The 18,159-nt window shown below is 46.1% G+C and overlaps 1 protein-coding gene across 1 annotated transcript; it reads right to left on the reverse strand.

Moving 5' to 3' along the window:
• Positions 1 to 546: 546 nt before the first annotated feature.
• LOC122379016 (lysyl oxidase homolog 3A-like) lies at positions 547 to 11,846 on the reverse strand. Its single transcript, XM_043360854.1, has 11 exons — positions 11,327 to 11,846; positions 9,018 to 9,182; positions 8,610 to 8,770; positions 8,167 to 8,233; positions 7,873 to 7,971; positions 7,431 to 7,589; positions 4,901 to 5,014; positions 4,507 to 4,654; positions 4,127 to 4,245; positions 3,691 to 3,839; positions 547 to 950 (listed from the first exon to the last, which is right to left on the reverse strand). Exons 1-11 carry the CDS (start codon positions 11,547 to 11,549, stop codon positions 822 to 824), a joined length of 1,533 nt encoding a protein of 510 aa, XP_043216789.1. The 5' UTR covers positions 11,550 to 11,846; the 3' UTR covers positions 547 to 821.
• Positions 11,847 to 18,159: the final 6,313 nt, after the last annotated feature.

Consider the following 18,159-nt stretch of genomic DNA (forward strand, 5'->3'; position numbering starts at 1 on the left):
CAAAAACTAGCCTAGAAACATGTAAAACTCGAAAAAGTGAACCGAGGTCACCCGAGGTCACCAAAGGTCAATGACCTGACCTGACCTTCAGGTGACCTTGACACCCACCCTAATGCATGGGAGCAACATCAAATCACATGTTTGAACGTTTGAAACCATGAAATGCTTGCAAACGCGCGGCTAATACGAGCCGACATACGCGGAATCGCGATTCCGGCCAAACATGGTCTCGGAAAAGAGATCACAGGTCAAAGGTCATTTGGGTCAGGGTTATGAAATTTTCAGGGTAAGTGTAAAATTGATCAATGCGAGGGTACTGAAAGTTTCGTCGCGATCGGCCGTTTTTTACGCGAGTTATTCGCGAAAAACCATGGGGGGGTCCATCCGACCCCCCCCCCCCCCCCTACACATGCGAGGGTTAATGATCGAATCATGCTGCTGGGCCAAGGCCATTGATAGGCTGCTGCCTAGAATACAAGGTTTTAGTTCACATGTGTTTTGTTAGGTTTTCCCATGGTCTTCCTTCCCCTTTTACGAGTGAAGTAATGTTAATGAATTATTTTTATTTTGAATTCATCTGTTTACACGCCTTTGGTGACATAGTTCATGCATATTCAATATCAGTCTGTATTTAATTTAAATCGGCTTTATCGGCTTTACATATATTGATTGTTAACTAATTACCAAGCCGAATATGTTTCAGTCTGTATTTATGTGCATTCTCATTCCATCCGTAAATTGATGGATTGAAGTTTGTCCGGTATACACAAACACAGCACTGCGACAATCCCCACCACCCCCGCGCCTCTGGATCTTTCTGCCTACAGGGGAGCGTTGCGACAGTTGGTCACCCGGACTGTTTCATCTTCCAGGTTCAGGTCCACGCTGCAGATGACCTGGTTGTCGTCGAAGCTGACCTCTGGAACCTTCCGGTCGGCGTTTATACGCACCTGAAACGCGAGGCCCGCTGTCATCTCGTACACGCATAAGGCATATTTATTTCATTGTAATCCTCTCATGCGTGTACTAGTTTTATGTTTGGTTGTGTCATAACAATACCGACCACTAGGACAGCTTTTAAATTGTTATAAAGATGGACTTGTTTCTGTCGCCAATTTAAGTCAAACATGTGTGCTATCCATGACAGAGATATATATATATATATATATATATATATATATATATATATATATATATATATATATATATATATATATATATATATATATATATATATATATATATATATATAAACGACAATATATTCAAATACACAGTTAAAAAACAGAGCTTTCGGTAACAAATACCTTGATCACTGTGTCTGCTAAAATAAAGGCATCGAAACTAGCAAGGTTCGATGTTCGGTCACTTTTCACAAATGTTCCGGTCGATGAAGCACTGGAAGCAATAAAAGAAGTCGTCGATGAAATGGATGAAAAAGCTCTGCCGCTACCAAAAAGTGATTATCTAAAGCTGATGTCCATGTGTATGCACTTTGGGTCATTTACATTTGATGGTATCGAATACCTTCAAAAGAGTGGACTAGCGATGGGGTCACCTCTCAGTCCGGTGGCTGCTTGTCTATTTATGGAAAAGTTAGAAAAGTCAAAATATAGCAACATTATCGGAAGTGACTCGACCTGGATACGTTATGTTGATGACGTCCTCGTAGTAGTACCGAAGAACATGAATTTAGAAGATAAGTTACAAGACTTGAATGAGGCCCACGAAAAGATACAATTTACTATAGAGAAGGAGGAAAACAATGAACTGCATTTCCTCGATACATGCATCATCAAAAGCGAGAACCGTTTCAAATTCAAAGTGTTCCGGAAACCAACCAGCAAAGAAGACTATGTCCATTTCTACTCAGGTCACAGTGAGAAAGTAAAAAGCGGAATAATGATTGGTTTCTTTTTGCGTGCTTTCGTGTATGCGACGACGAATAATTACAAGATGAGATCGAGCATATCTACTCTTCGTTTATGAGGCTCAAGTACTCAAAAGGATTTTTGATTAAACAAAAAGAAAAGCCAAGAAGATAAGGAACAGGTCTCAGAGGGAAGCGAGGCCAGAGTCGAAAAGATGGATAACGATTCCGAACTCGAAAGAAGCCAACGAAATATCACGAACTCTACAGAAGGGAGGTGTGAACGTAGCGATCAGTTCTGGAAAGAAGATAGGCGTAATGATCGAACGACGTAAAACGAAACATGGTTCCGAAGCGAATGCGAAAAGTGTTGTGTATGAAATTCCATGTAAGGGGTGTGGACAAAGTTACGTAGGGGAAACATGGAGGGGGTAGATGTAAGGTTAAAGGAACACAGGAATGACGTCAGGTTCCATCGCACATCGAATGCGATCGTACTTCACATTGAAAAGTGTAACCATCTGCCTGACTGGGATGGGAACCATATTTTAGAAAAGAACATGACAAAACGAAAACGCAAAATCATCGAAGCCGCTCATATTTTCTCACGCGAAATATTTAATACTAGGAGTGGATTCATTCCTTTAGCGTCTGGTGCTGTTCGTCTAGTAATAAGTAGTCCCTGAACTGTATCCCGTGCGATGAAGTCAATTTGCCTTTTGAAATATTTGAAAAATATTCCTTCATTTTAGCACACACAGTCTTATATATGGCCTATATATGGCCTTGCACACAGTGATCAAGGTATTTGTTACCGAAAGCTCTGTTTTTTAACTGTGTATTTGAATATATTGTCGTTTTTATATTAAGTCAAACATGCCTGAAACAATTTATCAAAGCATGTAACTTTACTCCAATATCTTTTATATCTGTATGTACCCGTCTTTGCTCACATTGGATTTACCTATATCCCTCGCCCGTATTGGTGTTTTTCCAGCCACGAACGTATAAGGGGGAGGGGGTCCGTTGGACCCCCCTTGCCATTTCGCCCCTGATCGAGCTAGAGCTTCGCAGAAAAAAAAACGAGTGTGTTGCCCGCGACGAGACGAAGCCGATGATACCCAATTTTAAGGTCATAGGTCATCGGTTGACCTTTCAGGTCAGGTCAATGACCCAGAAGTCGGAAAAATCGGGACCTGTTAGAACGTCGTAAAACGTGGCTGCTATGGGGTTTTTCGGGGTGTTGATCACGAATATCATGTTAGTTATGATCATTGATGATGTCTTCATGCATTAAGGCCAGGTCGGGTCAGGTCAGGCCAGGTCAACCAGTAAGGATTTTGCCGGGTATTCGTAGTAGCCTCTGACAGCTTCGTAACATATTACGAAGACACCAAAACTGCTTCGTAAATGTTCAAATGGTTGCTAAATTCGAATTCAGCTCCAAAAACTAGCCTAGAAACATGTAAAACTCGAAAAAGTGAACCGAGGTTATCAAAGGTCAATGACCTGACCTGACCTTCCGGTCTCGAAAAGTAGGTCACAGGTCAAAGGTCATTAGGGTCAGGGTCATACAATTTTCAGGGTAGGTGTAAAATTGATTAACGCGAGGGTATTGAAAGTTTCGTCGCGTTCGGCCGCTTTTTACGCGAGTTATTCGCGAAAAGCAGAGGGGGGTCCGTTCGACCCCCCCCCCCCCCCTATACGGGCGAGGGATATATTATCTTAGCAAAGGTAGGTACACCTGTCTTGAGTTTACCATAAATGCATAAGAATTAACCGACCGACTCTTGTCGAAGCCGCACAGTTTTGATACTAACCCGCAAGACGTATTTGCCGGATCTTATATCAGTAACGTCGATCCACTGGCAATCGATGTAGGAGCCGTAGATATCGGCACAGCCAGCACGGATGCCCTGGGGCGGCCGGGTGCCCCGCTCTATGTAGCACTGGTACTTTTGAGTAATTCCTGAGGACATGCGACAAACAGATGGGTGCTTAGTATGGTTCAGAAGCAATAACGATACAGCACAAACGTAACGCACGGAAAAACGAACCAGTGTAATTGTGCTTATCAGTGATATGCATACGTTATGCGTCATATGTAAATACACAATACACATCATAATCACATGGTGCAAGTACATTATATGCTTTATACTTTATACATGTATGCTTTATACGCTAAGGACATAAAAACGTGTTACAGTTAAAACGCTGGTGCACAACGATCACGTATCATTGCAAAGTTCCCACCTCTTCTGCATTCGCTGTCTTCAAGGCAGAAGGAGGCCTTATGTCCCTGGGCTGCCTTGGTATCCGTTCCTTCATATGTAAGGTCGTACTCCGAGAAGCTCTCTTCGCTGTGGTAATGCCTGAAACGAGTATGGTAATAGATAGGTATGTGAAGAGGATGAAGTTTATAATTCACAAGATCTGAGAAAGTACACACTAAATCGATGTCGTCTCATTTATAAATGCATCTTCACACCTTTGTATGGTACCTACGAAATATAATGTGAGGTGATCAAATGTAAAATTTAACGTAAAGGTACCGGCAAACACTAGCGCCTTGACATCTTTGAAAGTCTGGGTTTGTGTTACAGCAAGCATTTGAAGTGCAGCGCGTTACTCACTCGTGACAGGCGTGCCACTCCCACTGGGACGGGTCCGCCCTGGGCCGGTAGTCCGCCTTTCCATTGTTCCACACCTTGTTGGTGAAGCGGAACAGCTTCCTTGTGCGCGTCCTCCACAGAGTGGGCTCGCGACGCTTAATTTCGGCGGCTGGAAAATGATTTAGGATGTTACTTAGATGTGCCTTACCTGACTTCGTACGGCTATAAGTCATGATTGATGATTTTCTATATCGATTTATTTGTATGATGTCGTTTTACTTTCTCGCCGGTATTCAACTGCAGGCGAGAGCTGCAATCTACCTCTTCCCCTTGCATCACTGTTCCAACCTGCAGCTCCCCGCGACCCCCGTTACACAGCTGCTGCCTGCTGAGGGCGGCCACCTCGCCCACTAACCGGTCTTGGCGAGGCAGTTCTCGTCGAGGGCACACTCGAGGTCACCCAGTGTCTCGGTGGTCAGGATGGCGCTGTCTTGGAGCTCCTGAGCGTCCACTCTAAGGTCTGGAAGATCTGTAGGGAGAGAGGAGAGATGGAGTTAGAAAGCTGTCATCCTCAGGTCCAGAGGAGTTGAAATGAGAGAGAGAAAGAGAGAGAGAGAGAGAGGGAGAGGAAGAGAGAGTGAGAGAGAGAGAGACAAGGTGAGCTAGAGCGCTGCTTTTTTCAGGTCCGGTGACAAAGAGAGGGTAGTGAGCATGTAAGAGCGTCATACCACCCTCAGGTCTGGCGGCGCTGTGCAGGACAGAGCGAGAGGGGAGAGAGTGAGAGATGAGTTATCGTCACAGCTGCAGAACGTCGAAGTATCGATGGAGCGCGACAACATCCTTTAGGCCAGTGGTCGGCAGGTCCTCCGGGGTCGTGCCCCCTTTTTTTGGCACAAGGCAGCGCCATTACCCCCACCTGCCAGGCCCCATTGGTGATATAACCAAGTTTAGTGAAATTCCATACTTTTCCGCGACTCTGGGTACCATATCTGCGAGAAACCACAAGCCCCCCCCCCCTGCTGTTTCTTGCAAATATCTCAAAAACGTTGAGCGCCACCATTTTGTCACATTTTGTCTTACATCTTTTTCTGCACATGTTGTGAAAATTTCATTTTGTGAAAATTTCAGACCGAAGTCGCTCAAAGTCAGGTAACCAGATCACGTCAAGTGACCTCATCTCAGTAAAGACTGTAACGCCTGTTGTAGCTACACAGAGTGACAGATCTCTTTCAAATTTTCAGGAATTGATAAAGGCAACAGAATGTAAAAAATTTGTGCCTCGGAGATTTAATGTCTGTGACCAAAGGTCAGCTCACTTTCACGCCCTCTCTCGTTATCAATGGGAGAGGTCGCAAAGTCAATGGTAAAAATTGAAAGACGCCTCTTTTGGATGAGTGTCATTCCTAACACTGTGAAGCACTGAATCACAAGTAAACATGACCGCTGAACCGAAAAACTACACCCGCAACCCCGCCATGTATGTCCCTGAGGTCATTTCAGGTCGTGAACGGTATCATAGTTTTTCGCTAATAACTTTTGATAAAGGCATGCCAGAGCGATTAAAATGCCTTAGATGTGTTTAGCTCGACGACACGGATCACCTGATGTGCAACAAGACCTTTGATGCTTCTCGACGGGAGGAGCACGATGCTGATAAAAGTGCGCTCTTGCAAGTTCTGAGTGAAACGCTATTGAAGAAAAACTAGCAGCAAACAACGTACATTTTATCAGCAAACAACGTACATTTTAGCAGTTTTTGTCTCCTGAAGGCTAAATCGTTATTCATTAGGTTAAATCTGGGGGCGTCATCAGAAAGAACGGAATTGCTAATTGAGCTAATTGAGTATCGAATGCGTTTTTCCACAGCGCTCTAACTCTATCCTTTCCTGAGCTATAGGCCAGTTTGTCGAAAATTGTCAAAGGTTGACCTGGAAATTGGCGAAATTTTACGTTCGATGACCTCTGGTGAGCTGACCTTTGACTTGACCTAAAAAGTGACTGTAGTTCTCCTTCATCATTTCTTACTCTCTTTCGAACGCCGACTACGGCGTTTCGCTAGTGACCCAGGAGCCAAGTTAGTAAGGGGTGTTCAACCTCCACCTCCAGCAGGGCGTGGATACCCAGGAGCCCCATCGGGGCGCGGGTTAACTCCCACACGCATAGGGGTTGCGGGTATTTTTCGGGAATAAAATAGATCACGTTAAAAGGGTCGGATCACGAAAAATGTACCCTCGAGCCGATCATCTTTATCTGTCCTGAAAATGGCATGACCTTAACCCGAATAACCGTTGATTTGTGAGATCTGTCTTGAGATCATGGCAGGACACAAAATCTCACTTCAAGAAGTTACAGCAAGAGCCGATTTACTCGGGACTTGTCATTGACCTCTGGAAGGTCACCAAATGACCAAGAACCTTTAAATTGGGTAGCAGCGGCTGCCTATCTTCATGGGCAGCACGCTCAATTTTTCTGCAAAGCTCCAGCTCAGAGGCCGAGATGCTCGGGTCAGGGTGCAATGGACAACTCCTCTCCCTTGCGTTAGTGACTGTGAAAACGCCAATAGGCGAGCGCCAGTTAATACATGACAGTTACTTTTGCGCGACTGTACGGAATGGTGAGCAGCTATGTACATACATGAAAATTGGCATGCGCCAGCTAATCAGTTCATGTTTTGTTCGTTTGCCCTCGACTAATCTTTGAATCCTGGGGCACAACAGTTGCGATGTCTGTCCCATCAAGGGAGCCATTAATTCTAAAAAAGATGAGGCTTTCTCAGAGGCCCTCATTACCCCCCGCCGAAGGGCGCCATTACCCCCAAAGGGGGCATGCCCCACCATTTGCCGACCCCTGCTTTAGGCGAATGATGTTGATCGAAAACAGCAGAAAGCACCAAAACACAAAACTAATACATTTGTAGAAGCGAATAGGTACGAATGGCGGCTTACCGCGGGACTGCTGTCCGGCGCACTCGACTGCTGCGCCGCTGAACTGGTTTCCGGCACAGCGGACCGAGGCGCCCCTCACGGAGCGGCACTGGGCTAGGCTGGTCTCGCGGCCGGAACACTCCACTCCGGCCAGGATGAACGCGCCGCTAGCACGACGGCCTGACAAATAACACAAAAGTTATAACATTAAAATTATATAAATGATTTTAGCATGATGTTCTCCGGACTTACTTTAGAGAGCAAAATAGCGATATATGCACATACCTATATGTCGGATTTACCTAGTGGGATCAGGGGCCTTCAGCATAAGCGAAATGTGCATCGGCATTGCGAGGGAGTTGTTGAGATTGGACAGTATAAAAGATACTTTTAGTCTTCACCACGCTGGAGCATTTCAATGGGAGGTCCGAGTAATTCACTTACTGCTGAATAATTCACTTACCACTAATGTACGACCTCTTGGCGGCTCCCAGGCTCAGCTGACGGCACACCACCGTGGCATCCTTCAGGTCGAAACCGTCACCGCAGACGGGTCCCCAGCCTGCCGGGGACAGCGATACCAACATTTGAGTTAGTATGCTGCTGGCTGCTGCAGTCAACTTATATGAAATAATGACCATGATTTCATATTTAAAACGAAGTCCCGGCATCTTTTAAAAAATGCCAACGCTGTAAAATCCGGGACCGTACAACTAAGCCTGTCAGAAATGGTGGATAAGGGTAAATAAGCACTCACCGCGGCCACCATATCGGACCTCGACGTCGCCTCTGGTGCCGCCGCCTCGCAGACGCACATCCATCCTCTGCAGCAAGAGTCTCCCAGGTTAGTGGTGTAACCGGTGACACAGACGCCGAGGCGAATGAATGGTAGGTATGACTGATGAAATCTGGTTCGGGAGTACGAAGTCTATTATCAACGCCATGCCTACAAATCTATAATTTATGGTTTAATATGTTTCATTTTCACGCGTGCGAACACATAGCAGAAATCCACGGCCTCTGCCGAGGTACAGAATTCTGCGAAACATAATCCACTTTATAAATTCTACGAGCAAGGGTACATCGTGCTACGCATACCAGTCGAACCGCAATATGCCAATAATGCGGCACACGCTGCACTGCCTCGCCATTAAATACTACAGACTGCTTACTGCCCAGTGCCCAGAGTTTCGGACCTACCCCTCCGTAGGGCGAGGACGGGTCGGTGCCGCAGATGACGCCGGCGATGTTGTTGGAGCGGCAGGAGCCCTCGGTAGTGCCCAGGCCGCGATAGAAGCAGTCGCGCAGACCGCGGCCGCCGGCCCCCACCTGACAGTTGCTGACCATGGTACCCGTCCCGGCTGCAACCAGCGCCGTGCTCTGTTAACCACGGCCCCGCAATACACAGCGAGCGGCTTCGATCTCCTCTCGACGATCCAGCCAGCATTTTCTCAGACGATAGGTATAATCCGTTATTGATAGACTGAAGTTGAACCATAGACCTCTGTATGCAGAGGTTTATGACTGAACAAATGCCACCTTTAAAATGATGCGATGTAAATATATACCTATATCAAAATAAATGGCATATTTAGTGTCTGCACTTACTGCTTCTGAATCCGAAGCGTCCATTTCTGGTGGCGACGGCGGTTCCTGGGAAGCCGAGCTGTCTGCAGACGGCCTCAGCGTGAGCCTGGGTCCAGCCGATGTCACACACCGACCTCCAGCCACCAACGACACCACGCGAGCCGTAGATCAACACCTCCACGTTACCTGTGCGAAGACGAGTTGCAAAATGAATCGTCTTGAACTGTTGGAGGCCTGTTACGTTGAGAACGGGTAGTGTACTAAGTAACACTGCGTTTGTCGTAACATTTAACAAGATTAGCACAAATCAATGCATTGGGCACACTTGCCGTGTTAGATTAAAAGGCTCATGCCTAATTTGGCGCAATACAAAGGTATTTTTGCATCTTGTGGGGTAATATCTTTTCAATTCGTGCTCATTAACTTGTAGCTAGTTTAACCCTATTCCTGGCGGGGGGGGCCTCAGGAGCCCCCCCCCTGAGGTTTTTTGGTTATATCTCCCAAACGCGTTGAGCTAGGAAGCTCAAATTTTCTGACTTTTCCTAAAAGGCTTCTACGCAACATGTCTGAAAATTTTGAGTTGATCTGACCTCAGGTCAGGTCACCAGAGGCGGTTTGGTGACGCTACCTCAGAAAAGTTTGCAATCACGCCAGAGCTAGAGTTTTTGACCGATCAATTTCTTCTCTTCAGGGTTTAGTTAGGGTACCAGTATGTGCAATTTGTATATCTCGGAATTTTGATATCGGTGACCTAAGGTCAGGTCAATTTCGCGACCTCCCCATTATAAGTCAATGGGGTAAAAATCAACTCCCTGTTTTTACCACTAAAACGGGTCGGAATGGCCCCATATACCATACATGACTTCATATACGATCAACCTTCACTACCTTGAGGTCTGTTTTGCTGTTGGGCAGCTGTGAGGTCATGTGACGTCATCAAAGGTCACCAAAGGTTTTTGGCCGATAACTCCGTACAGGAACAAGATACAGACGCGTGGATGGTCTCATTGTGTTCAGCTCGTCAAGACGCATCGAATGATATACATGATGACCTCGAGGTCACGTGACCTGAGGTCAACCTTTGACCTTGACCTTTCGAGGTCAACATATATATCATTCGATGCGGATTGACGAGAGGATCACGATGATGCCCTTAGTTTGTTCCTATCTTGACTAATTCGAAAGTTATTCGAGAAAAACTCTCTCCATAACTAGTGCCGCCATTTTGACTTTTTCGACCCCTGTGACGTCATCTTTGACCTGACCTGAAAATGACTTTAGTAAAAATTGTAGATCTTGGCCGTGCGTATCCGATGCCGTTTACCGCTTGTCGCTATCTTGCTTCGTTCTCGAGATCTCAGGGGGGGGCCGAATCGGCCCCCCCCCCGCCAGTTTCTTGTCCCGGCGGAGCCCGCCAGGAATAGGGTTAAGGTTGCCATTTCAATAGTTTAACGCTATATTTTTCCGTAGAAAGTCGTGGGTTCAACACGACGTGCAGCCTTCAAAGTGGAGAGCTTATCGCGCAAAATGTTTAGTGTCAAACCGGCCGAACTTCCCAAAAATTGAATCTGCCCATGTCAATGCATCTGTTCCTGAAGTCCTATAACGTCACATCAATATTCATGGCAATAGTTCAGAAAAGATTTGGTTTGACTTATACTCATATGTGTGTTATGAGGTTATCGGTTATACTCGTATATCATCTTGTATTTTGTAGGTATAAATGGATTTTAATTATTTTGCCAATAAACGAAGTGGTCAATAAAAATCTAGGCGAATGTCCTGCAATGAAGAAAATTCGTAACGGCCTCTTAACATTTATATGTGAACAGAATATGCTGCTAACGCATGTTGAACGAGTGCATTTAACAGTATCTGGAAGTGGTGTCTCTGAAATGATATCCGCCCTGACTTGGTTACGGTCGACTCGGTTCTGTTGTGGTTCCGCTCGGTTGCGGTTATCGCTGTGGTTTCCCATACCTGCTACATTGCATGATTAAATCGAGACATCCAGGCATTTTAATGGCACGTGCACTGTACCACACTTTTCAAAGTTTAATGCAGTGCTTTAATAATGCCAGCCGTGTGGTTCAAGGGGTGTGGTTAAACGCGTTGAACCACACGGCTGCTGAAGTCACTATCAGTTATAGTTGTGAGCTTTTTGGCAGGTATGGGAAACACCTTCCAGCCCTAAGGCCGGGAATTCAATAAATGTCACCTCGCTTTTTTAGCGAAAAGCACCTCGGGCCTAACGGCTCTCGGAGTTTTCGCTAAAAAAACCTCGGTGACATTTATTGAATCATCCCGGCCCCGGGCAGGAATATAATTACCTTCGCGAGAGTTGCTGCCGCCGACGAGTCGGACGGAGAACTGGCGCTGGCCGAATAAGCTGGTGAATTCGGGGTACCAGAAGGAGGTCCGCGTGCCGCCCCCACTGGTGCTGTTCCCTGGGCGGCTCAGCGACCCAAAGATGTCTCTGAACAGGTCACGGAAGCTCTGGCCGCTGGCGGCAGCGGCCAGCAGCGTCACGATCAGCAGAGTCCGAGGATCCATGGCTGCGGGCGGGGACTGCGCGCGAGCTGTCCGACACCTGGATAGTGGTCACTGGGCGGCCGCGGGGGCGTCCGTCAGCGTCCGGCACGTCACAGCGAGCCGCGCGTGACAGCTGTGACGGCCGGGACGGCCCGTGCGCGCCCACCAGCCGTCACTGCCCTCCGCGCGGGTCAGTGGACCCGGCGCTCTGAGGGCGACCCGCGCCCGATCAGGGACATGATGAGTTAACCATCAGGCGTAACAGAGGCCACCCCTCCTTACCGGACCCGACAACCACCGAGGGTGACGGTGATGGGTATTTGAACGACCCCCGTCCCAACAGACATGACACCCCACCTCGGCCACCACCCCGTCACCGTATAATGTCGTGACCTGTGGCTCGCGGTCTCAGCGACGGAAGGTCGATACGGTGGCTGTTTGGCCTTACAGGGAGCGTGTGATTCAGCCCTTTGGTGTGATTCATCCATTGGATACGGTTATCAGATTCTGAGTTAATGCAATAGTATTCTTTTTCGGTATTATAGGAATGGTTTTTTATGGAGAATTCAGGAATTTTGAATTGTTAGCCCTCGCCCCGTTGGGGGGGGCATTTAGGCCCCCCTGTGGTTTTTCCTAAATAGCAAGCAAACGGCGGCGCGCAGCGCCGCCAAATTTTCAGTACCTTCCCGAGCATCAATTTGACACCTTCACACCAAATTTCAAGTCTTAGGTCATCTTAGGTCAGGAGTTATTGAGGTCAAACTGAGGTCATGTTCGAGCAAAAATGAGCAAAAAACATGCAATCTTGAAACGCTCACCAAATCTACAGTTATCAAGCAATTTCAAAGTTCTTTAAATGGTCTAGTAGACAAAAAGCGGCGCTACCAAACTGCTATCTCAGATTTTCAAAATTTTGGGTTTTTGACCAAAAAAAATTAAAAAATTGATTTTTTTTAGAAAACTGAAAAAATCCAAAATATTTCCGAATTTCGAAAAAACCGGAATATATGTGATAGTCCCTGCGCTCTTCTATATACATACAAAATTTCAGATCGATATCTCGTTTTTTGGCCAAGTTATAGCGAAAAAAAAAACTGTTCAAAAATGATGACGTCAAATTTTTGAACTCAATTTTTAGCGATTCTAGACCACGGACGGCAAAAAAAGACCACCATTGAACTCCCCGTGACGAGCTGCATCGATTCGATACCCATTTTATGCAAAAATATTAATTTTGAAATTTGACCTTATTTGACCTGACCTTGAACTGACCTTGACCTGACCTTGACCAAAACGTGACCTAAGCTGGCCCCAAAGGCTGCCTTACCCACATAATCGCATTTGTCATGTAAAATGGACCATAAAACATGTATCACACGACACTTTCATATTGTGACCCCCCAGTGACCTGACTTCTGTGACCTGACCTGGTATCAGTGACCTCAAATAGCAAAATATGTGTTTGAAGAACATTTCCTTATCGATGATTTTCAATGAAATGCAGTTTACTCGATTTTACAACGCATTTCTTGAAATGCCTGTAAACGGTGAAAATTGGACCTTTGACCTGACCTGTGACGTCATCGGTTTGACCTAGGTCAATAAAATTGGGTCACAAGGTAGTTCTCTGATAGGGCTATCCAACACCGTTTGCCGCTTGTCGCTAGGTTGCGTGGTTCTCGAGATCTTAGGGGGGGGGCCAAAATGCCCCCCCCCCCAACAGGGCGCGTTGCTCGGCAGAGCCCAACGGGGCGCGGGTTAATACGGCAAACCGCTTCTAAACAAGATCTTCTCCACAATTCCATTCATCCAACATAACATTGAATAGACCAATTCGTATATTTTGCCTTTTCTAGTTACATAAAATCACGCGTTCTCGGGTAAGTGTTTGTCACGCCGCGTCTTTAGAGCGGCGCCAATCGGCAGTTGGAGACCTGGGTCCTCTCCCGCTCCAGGTCCAGCCGGACGCGGCAGATGACTTGCCACGTCTTCAGAGCGGCGCCAATCGGCAGTTGGAGACCTGGGTCCTCTCCCGCTCCAGGTCCAGCCTGACGCGGCAGATGACCTGGTTGTTGTCGAAACTCTCCTCAGCCACCATGCGGTTACCGTTGACCCGCACCTGAAATAGCAGGACGGATGGATAGATGATGTAGGACGTAACAAAGCCGCCGCAGAAGCCCAGTCCCACAGTGTTGGCCATTGGAACTGACACTATTGGGGGAGACGGTGTCGGAAAAAAAGATGATGAATAGCGTATTTCCGCTATTCAGGCAGGTAGTCTCACAAATGTCCTTCAAGCCTATCCATTTGCTCTGATTTCATTTCAATGACCGTGTGAACAAAATTAATGTTTTATTGAATCGTATAACAAAATACTCAGGATAAATGACATATGCTATTTTGTTATTTATGTAGGCAGGTAGGTACGAGACAAGATATCTTATCTTGCGCTCGCTCCGCGTCGCTTTGGCCATAAAATGATTCGGGAGAAAATTTGGGATCGATTGGTGTTTTTCCGGTGACAATCAGACGTCTAGACGGTTAGATGTAAACTTGCTGAACTTGCAAAAGTACTTGGTACTTGCTCGGTACTTGCAAAAGTACTTGGTACTTGCAAAAGTACTTGGTATTTGCTTGGTTCTTGCAGTAGGAAAAGTTGCCACTCTACTCCCATCCCCCTTTCGGGAAAATTCCGGGTTCGTCGGGTAGGAAAACTTGCCACTCTTCTCCCGCCCCCCCCCCCCAGTTTCCCGACTCTACTCCCGCCCCCTCCCTTCGGGATAATTCCAGGTTTGTCGGGTAGGAAAACTTGCCACCCTACTCCCCCCCCCCCCCTCCCCCAACGGCCATTTGGTGTCGATCGGTGTTTTACCGGGGTTACATGAGCGATCCGTTCCAAATACGCACTACGCTAATGCGCATCAGCTCCCCACAACGTATCTACGGCACCGGTTACATGAGACTAATTCGTTTTATCTACGTCAAACGGATCTTGTTTGGCTCACCCGGGCTGACACCTCGACGGCCGGTAATTCGCATCACAAACGGAATAGGATTAGCGTACAGTCATGGCGCAGTTGCGGCATTTACCGGGACGACTGAGCTAAATTTTAAATACTTTTATCATTTGATAGGCTCAAAAACATCTAAAATTAACATGAAATCAAAAAATGAAAACAAAGTTTTCTTGTTTTAAGTCAGTGGGCACTGATTCGCCATGCAGTGACAGCAGGGTGGTCAGAAAAAAATTATCTATCAAAATATTTCATTCATTTTATTTCACATGCAAAGACTAAACCAAAATACCAACATTTTTTTTGCTATTTTCTACGAGGCAGCCAATAAAAAAATGCTCAGTATTTTGCATTTTGACGCTTCCAGTCAGCAAAGAATAGTTCTTGTGAAATACGGCCCGAATCGTGTGCCTCGGACGTTTCGGTTACATGAGCGATCCGTTCCAAATACGCACTACGCTAATTCGCATCAGCTCCCCAAGAACGCATTCAGTGCACCGACTACATGAGCAAATTCGTATCAGTGACGTCAAACGGATCCAGTTTGGCTCTCGGCCTGACGGAAGGTAATGCGCACTACAAACGGAATAGCATACAAATGTGGCGCACTTCTGTAGCAATAGAGGTGACTGAATTAAAAACTTAATATCTTATGACTTTTTTGCATTTAATCTGCTCAAAACATTCTCAATTAACTTAACAAAAAAAAGTTAAACATAAAGTTGTCTTGCTTTGACTCATTGAGCACTTGCCTCTCTTGATTCGTCTGTAGTGCTGAAGTACTTTGATATTTTCTTTTTGGTTTTCACTATATTTATTTTTGAAAACTTGACAAAATACCGACATAGTTTTTTAATTATTATTTCATAAGAAGCAAATGAAAAAATACCTATTATTTTGCATTTTAATGTTTCTTTTTGGAAAGAGATAGTTCCTGTAATACGTATCTTGGTCCTATTCGCTTCTAAGCCTCTTTCCCTGCGGATTTTGTTCGGACCGCCGATTCGTATTAGCAGGTGGATACATGAGTCGGTAGTACGCTCCTGATTCGCATTAGCGGTGAATCCGATCGTGATACGTATTTGCTTTGCTCATGTAACCGCGGATCGGATCGCCGATTCGTACTAGCAGGTGGCTACATGAGTCGGTAATGCGTTCCTAATTCGAATTAGCGGCTAAATACGTATTTACTGTGCTCATGTAACCCCGATATTTGTCCCGTGTGAATCGGTCGTGAATGAGCTGAGATATGCACGGCCCCTTTGCTATTCGCCCTCATTCTCCGCTGAAATTATGGCTTTACCGTCTCTCTAATTCAAGTTATTCAACTTTTCTTGGATTACAACAGCAGCATTCCTCCGGCATTTTTTTAGCCGACCTCCTGCGAACACTGACCCGCAGAGTGTAGGGCCCCGACTGAAGGTCAGTGACGTCGATCCACTGACAGTCGATGTAGGAGGCGTAGACGTCTGCGCAGCCGGCACGGATACCCTGCGGGAACCGCTCACGGCTGGTGCCGATCTGACACCGGTACCTCTGGGGAATGCCTGGGGAGTGAGGACAACACAGATCAGACAGACGGAGGGGTACACAAAGTGACATCAGCAACTATGTATAAATATATAGTGACTATATGTATTATAATGGAGACAGCTTCGGTACCAACAAATCAGCCTGCCACTTTTTTATCGATTGGTTATGTATTTACCATCACTCTGCTCCCAACATTCAAGTAACTTTGAGAATGAGAAAGAACTCAGGGCTAATGTGTTTTGACGGACAACGTGAGAGCCAAAGGTCACCTCATGTCGAGTGGTAACAAAGGGGCAGTTTCAATATGCACCTCACAGCATATCCATAATCCAACTGAAATATCAGACCATTTTGTCTTTGTTGAAAGTAAATGATGCAGAAATGTTTAACCCTCGCCCTGGCAGGGGTTCGATGCGCGCAGCGCCGCCAAAGCTGGCACAGTCTATGGGGCAACCTTTTTACATATGACCTGAAAATTTCATGTCCGGGTGACCTTGATTCAGGTCACCAGGTTAGAAAAACCGGTACAAGGTCATGGTCAAATATCAATTTTCTTTTTGCACCTGTCCATCTCACAGTTTTGGACTGATTTCCTTCAAACTTTCAGGATGTGCTAAGTTCACCGAGTTGTATAACATATAGTTCGGGTTTTGTGATGTCACTGACCTGAGGTCAATTAGAGGTCATTACGTCGTAATGTTAAAGGTAGTGTGCCACCTTTGAAAGATTTCCCATTTTATTTTTCCTAGGATAAGAAGTTTCTGTTTTTACCTAATATCGCAAAAAAAAAATCAAAAATGGGCCTGGAATAGTGCCTTTTTTGTCTAAAAGTTTATCGGTTTTTCGATATGTATAACAACTGTAGTGGGCTGACCTGCAAACAGGCGTCGGCAACAATCGCGAATGCGGCGCACATGTGACAATAAGCATAGGTCATTATAGAGTTACGACGTACGGGAATGAGTTATCAGCTGTCTAATCGTAGACAACACAATGTCGAGCCTTAAACTGTAAGCCTGTATTGGTATTGTTTCTTTTATTTGGCTGTCGAACATTATTTATGGTTTGAAATATGATTTTATGTAAAATAATTGATATGAAAAAGCCGTCTCTTAAGTTATGACCCCATTTCACCACACGCAAGTGGCAGAAATGACAATGATCAGCTGACGCATTTTTCTTGGCTGAAGTCAGAGCGCGCGGCCCGACGCACCACCACCGCACCACAAAGTATGAGCAGAAGCCGCGCCCAAAGCCAGGGCCCCGGTAACGTGAGGTAGCCGAGTCGGGGCAGCGTGCGCTGACCCAAGCCGGGGCCGCAGCTTTGGGCGCGGTCTACCGCATCCCCGCGGGCAGCCCCGGGCTATCACATGACACCGGGAGGACGCGCGGCCCCGGCTTGGGTCAGCGCACGCTGCCCCGACTCGGCTACCTCACGTTACCGGGGCCCTGGCTTTGGGCGCGGTCTACCGCACCACCTAACAGGCGTGTTCGAAACCGCAGGAGATGATGATGAACGGGTTTATCGAAACTTGATTGGATGAGCATATCGGTAATAGCGATTTCAGTGTGTGCATTTATTGTTCATAGTGGTGTGAAATGTGGTTGGGGTACGACCGACAACCCGTCGGACGAATTTCGCACTGGGGTACTCAAAATTTGAAGAATTTAAGACGTTTCCATGAGTTTTGAAGGTATGGATAAGTTCTAAAAATCCGGTTCTCCTTATCTGGGCCATTAACTCCATACGGTCCAGGAAAGCTGGCAAATACCTTTAAGCCTATGGGAAAATACTAAATTCGGAAAATACTGGAGATATCCGCTTCGTTCTATCACTTTTGTGCTTTGAAACCACAGTACTTAACAGCAGGTCACTTGGTGCTTCTTTGTTTTGAGTACTTATCCATGGGTCAGGTCAAATGAGGTCAACTGAGGTAAAATGACGTTTTTGCCAATAACTTGGCACATAATGACGCTAGAGCTTAAAAATGGTTTCAATGTGTTCCTAGTGATCAGCCGAATCGAATGATATGCGATATGATGCAAATTGGTTAACTTGAACTTAATTAATTAATTAAAGTTTA

Source organism: Amphibalanus amphitrite, unplaced genomic scaffold, assembly GCF_019059575.1.
Source record: "Amphibalanus amphitrite isolate SeventyFive unplaced genomic scaffold, NRLGWU_Aamphi_draft 000069F_arrow, whole genome shotgun sequence".
In the NCBI taxonomy this organism is placed as follows: domain Eukaryota; kingdom Metazoa; phylum Arthropoda; class Thecostraca; order Balanomorpha; family Balanidae; genus Amphibalanus; species Amphibalanus amphitrite.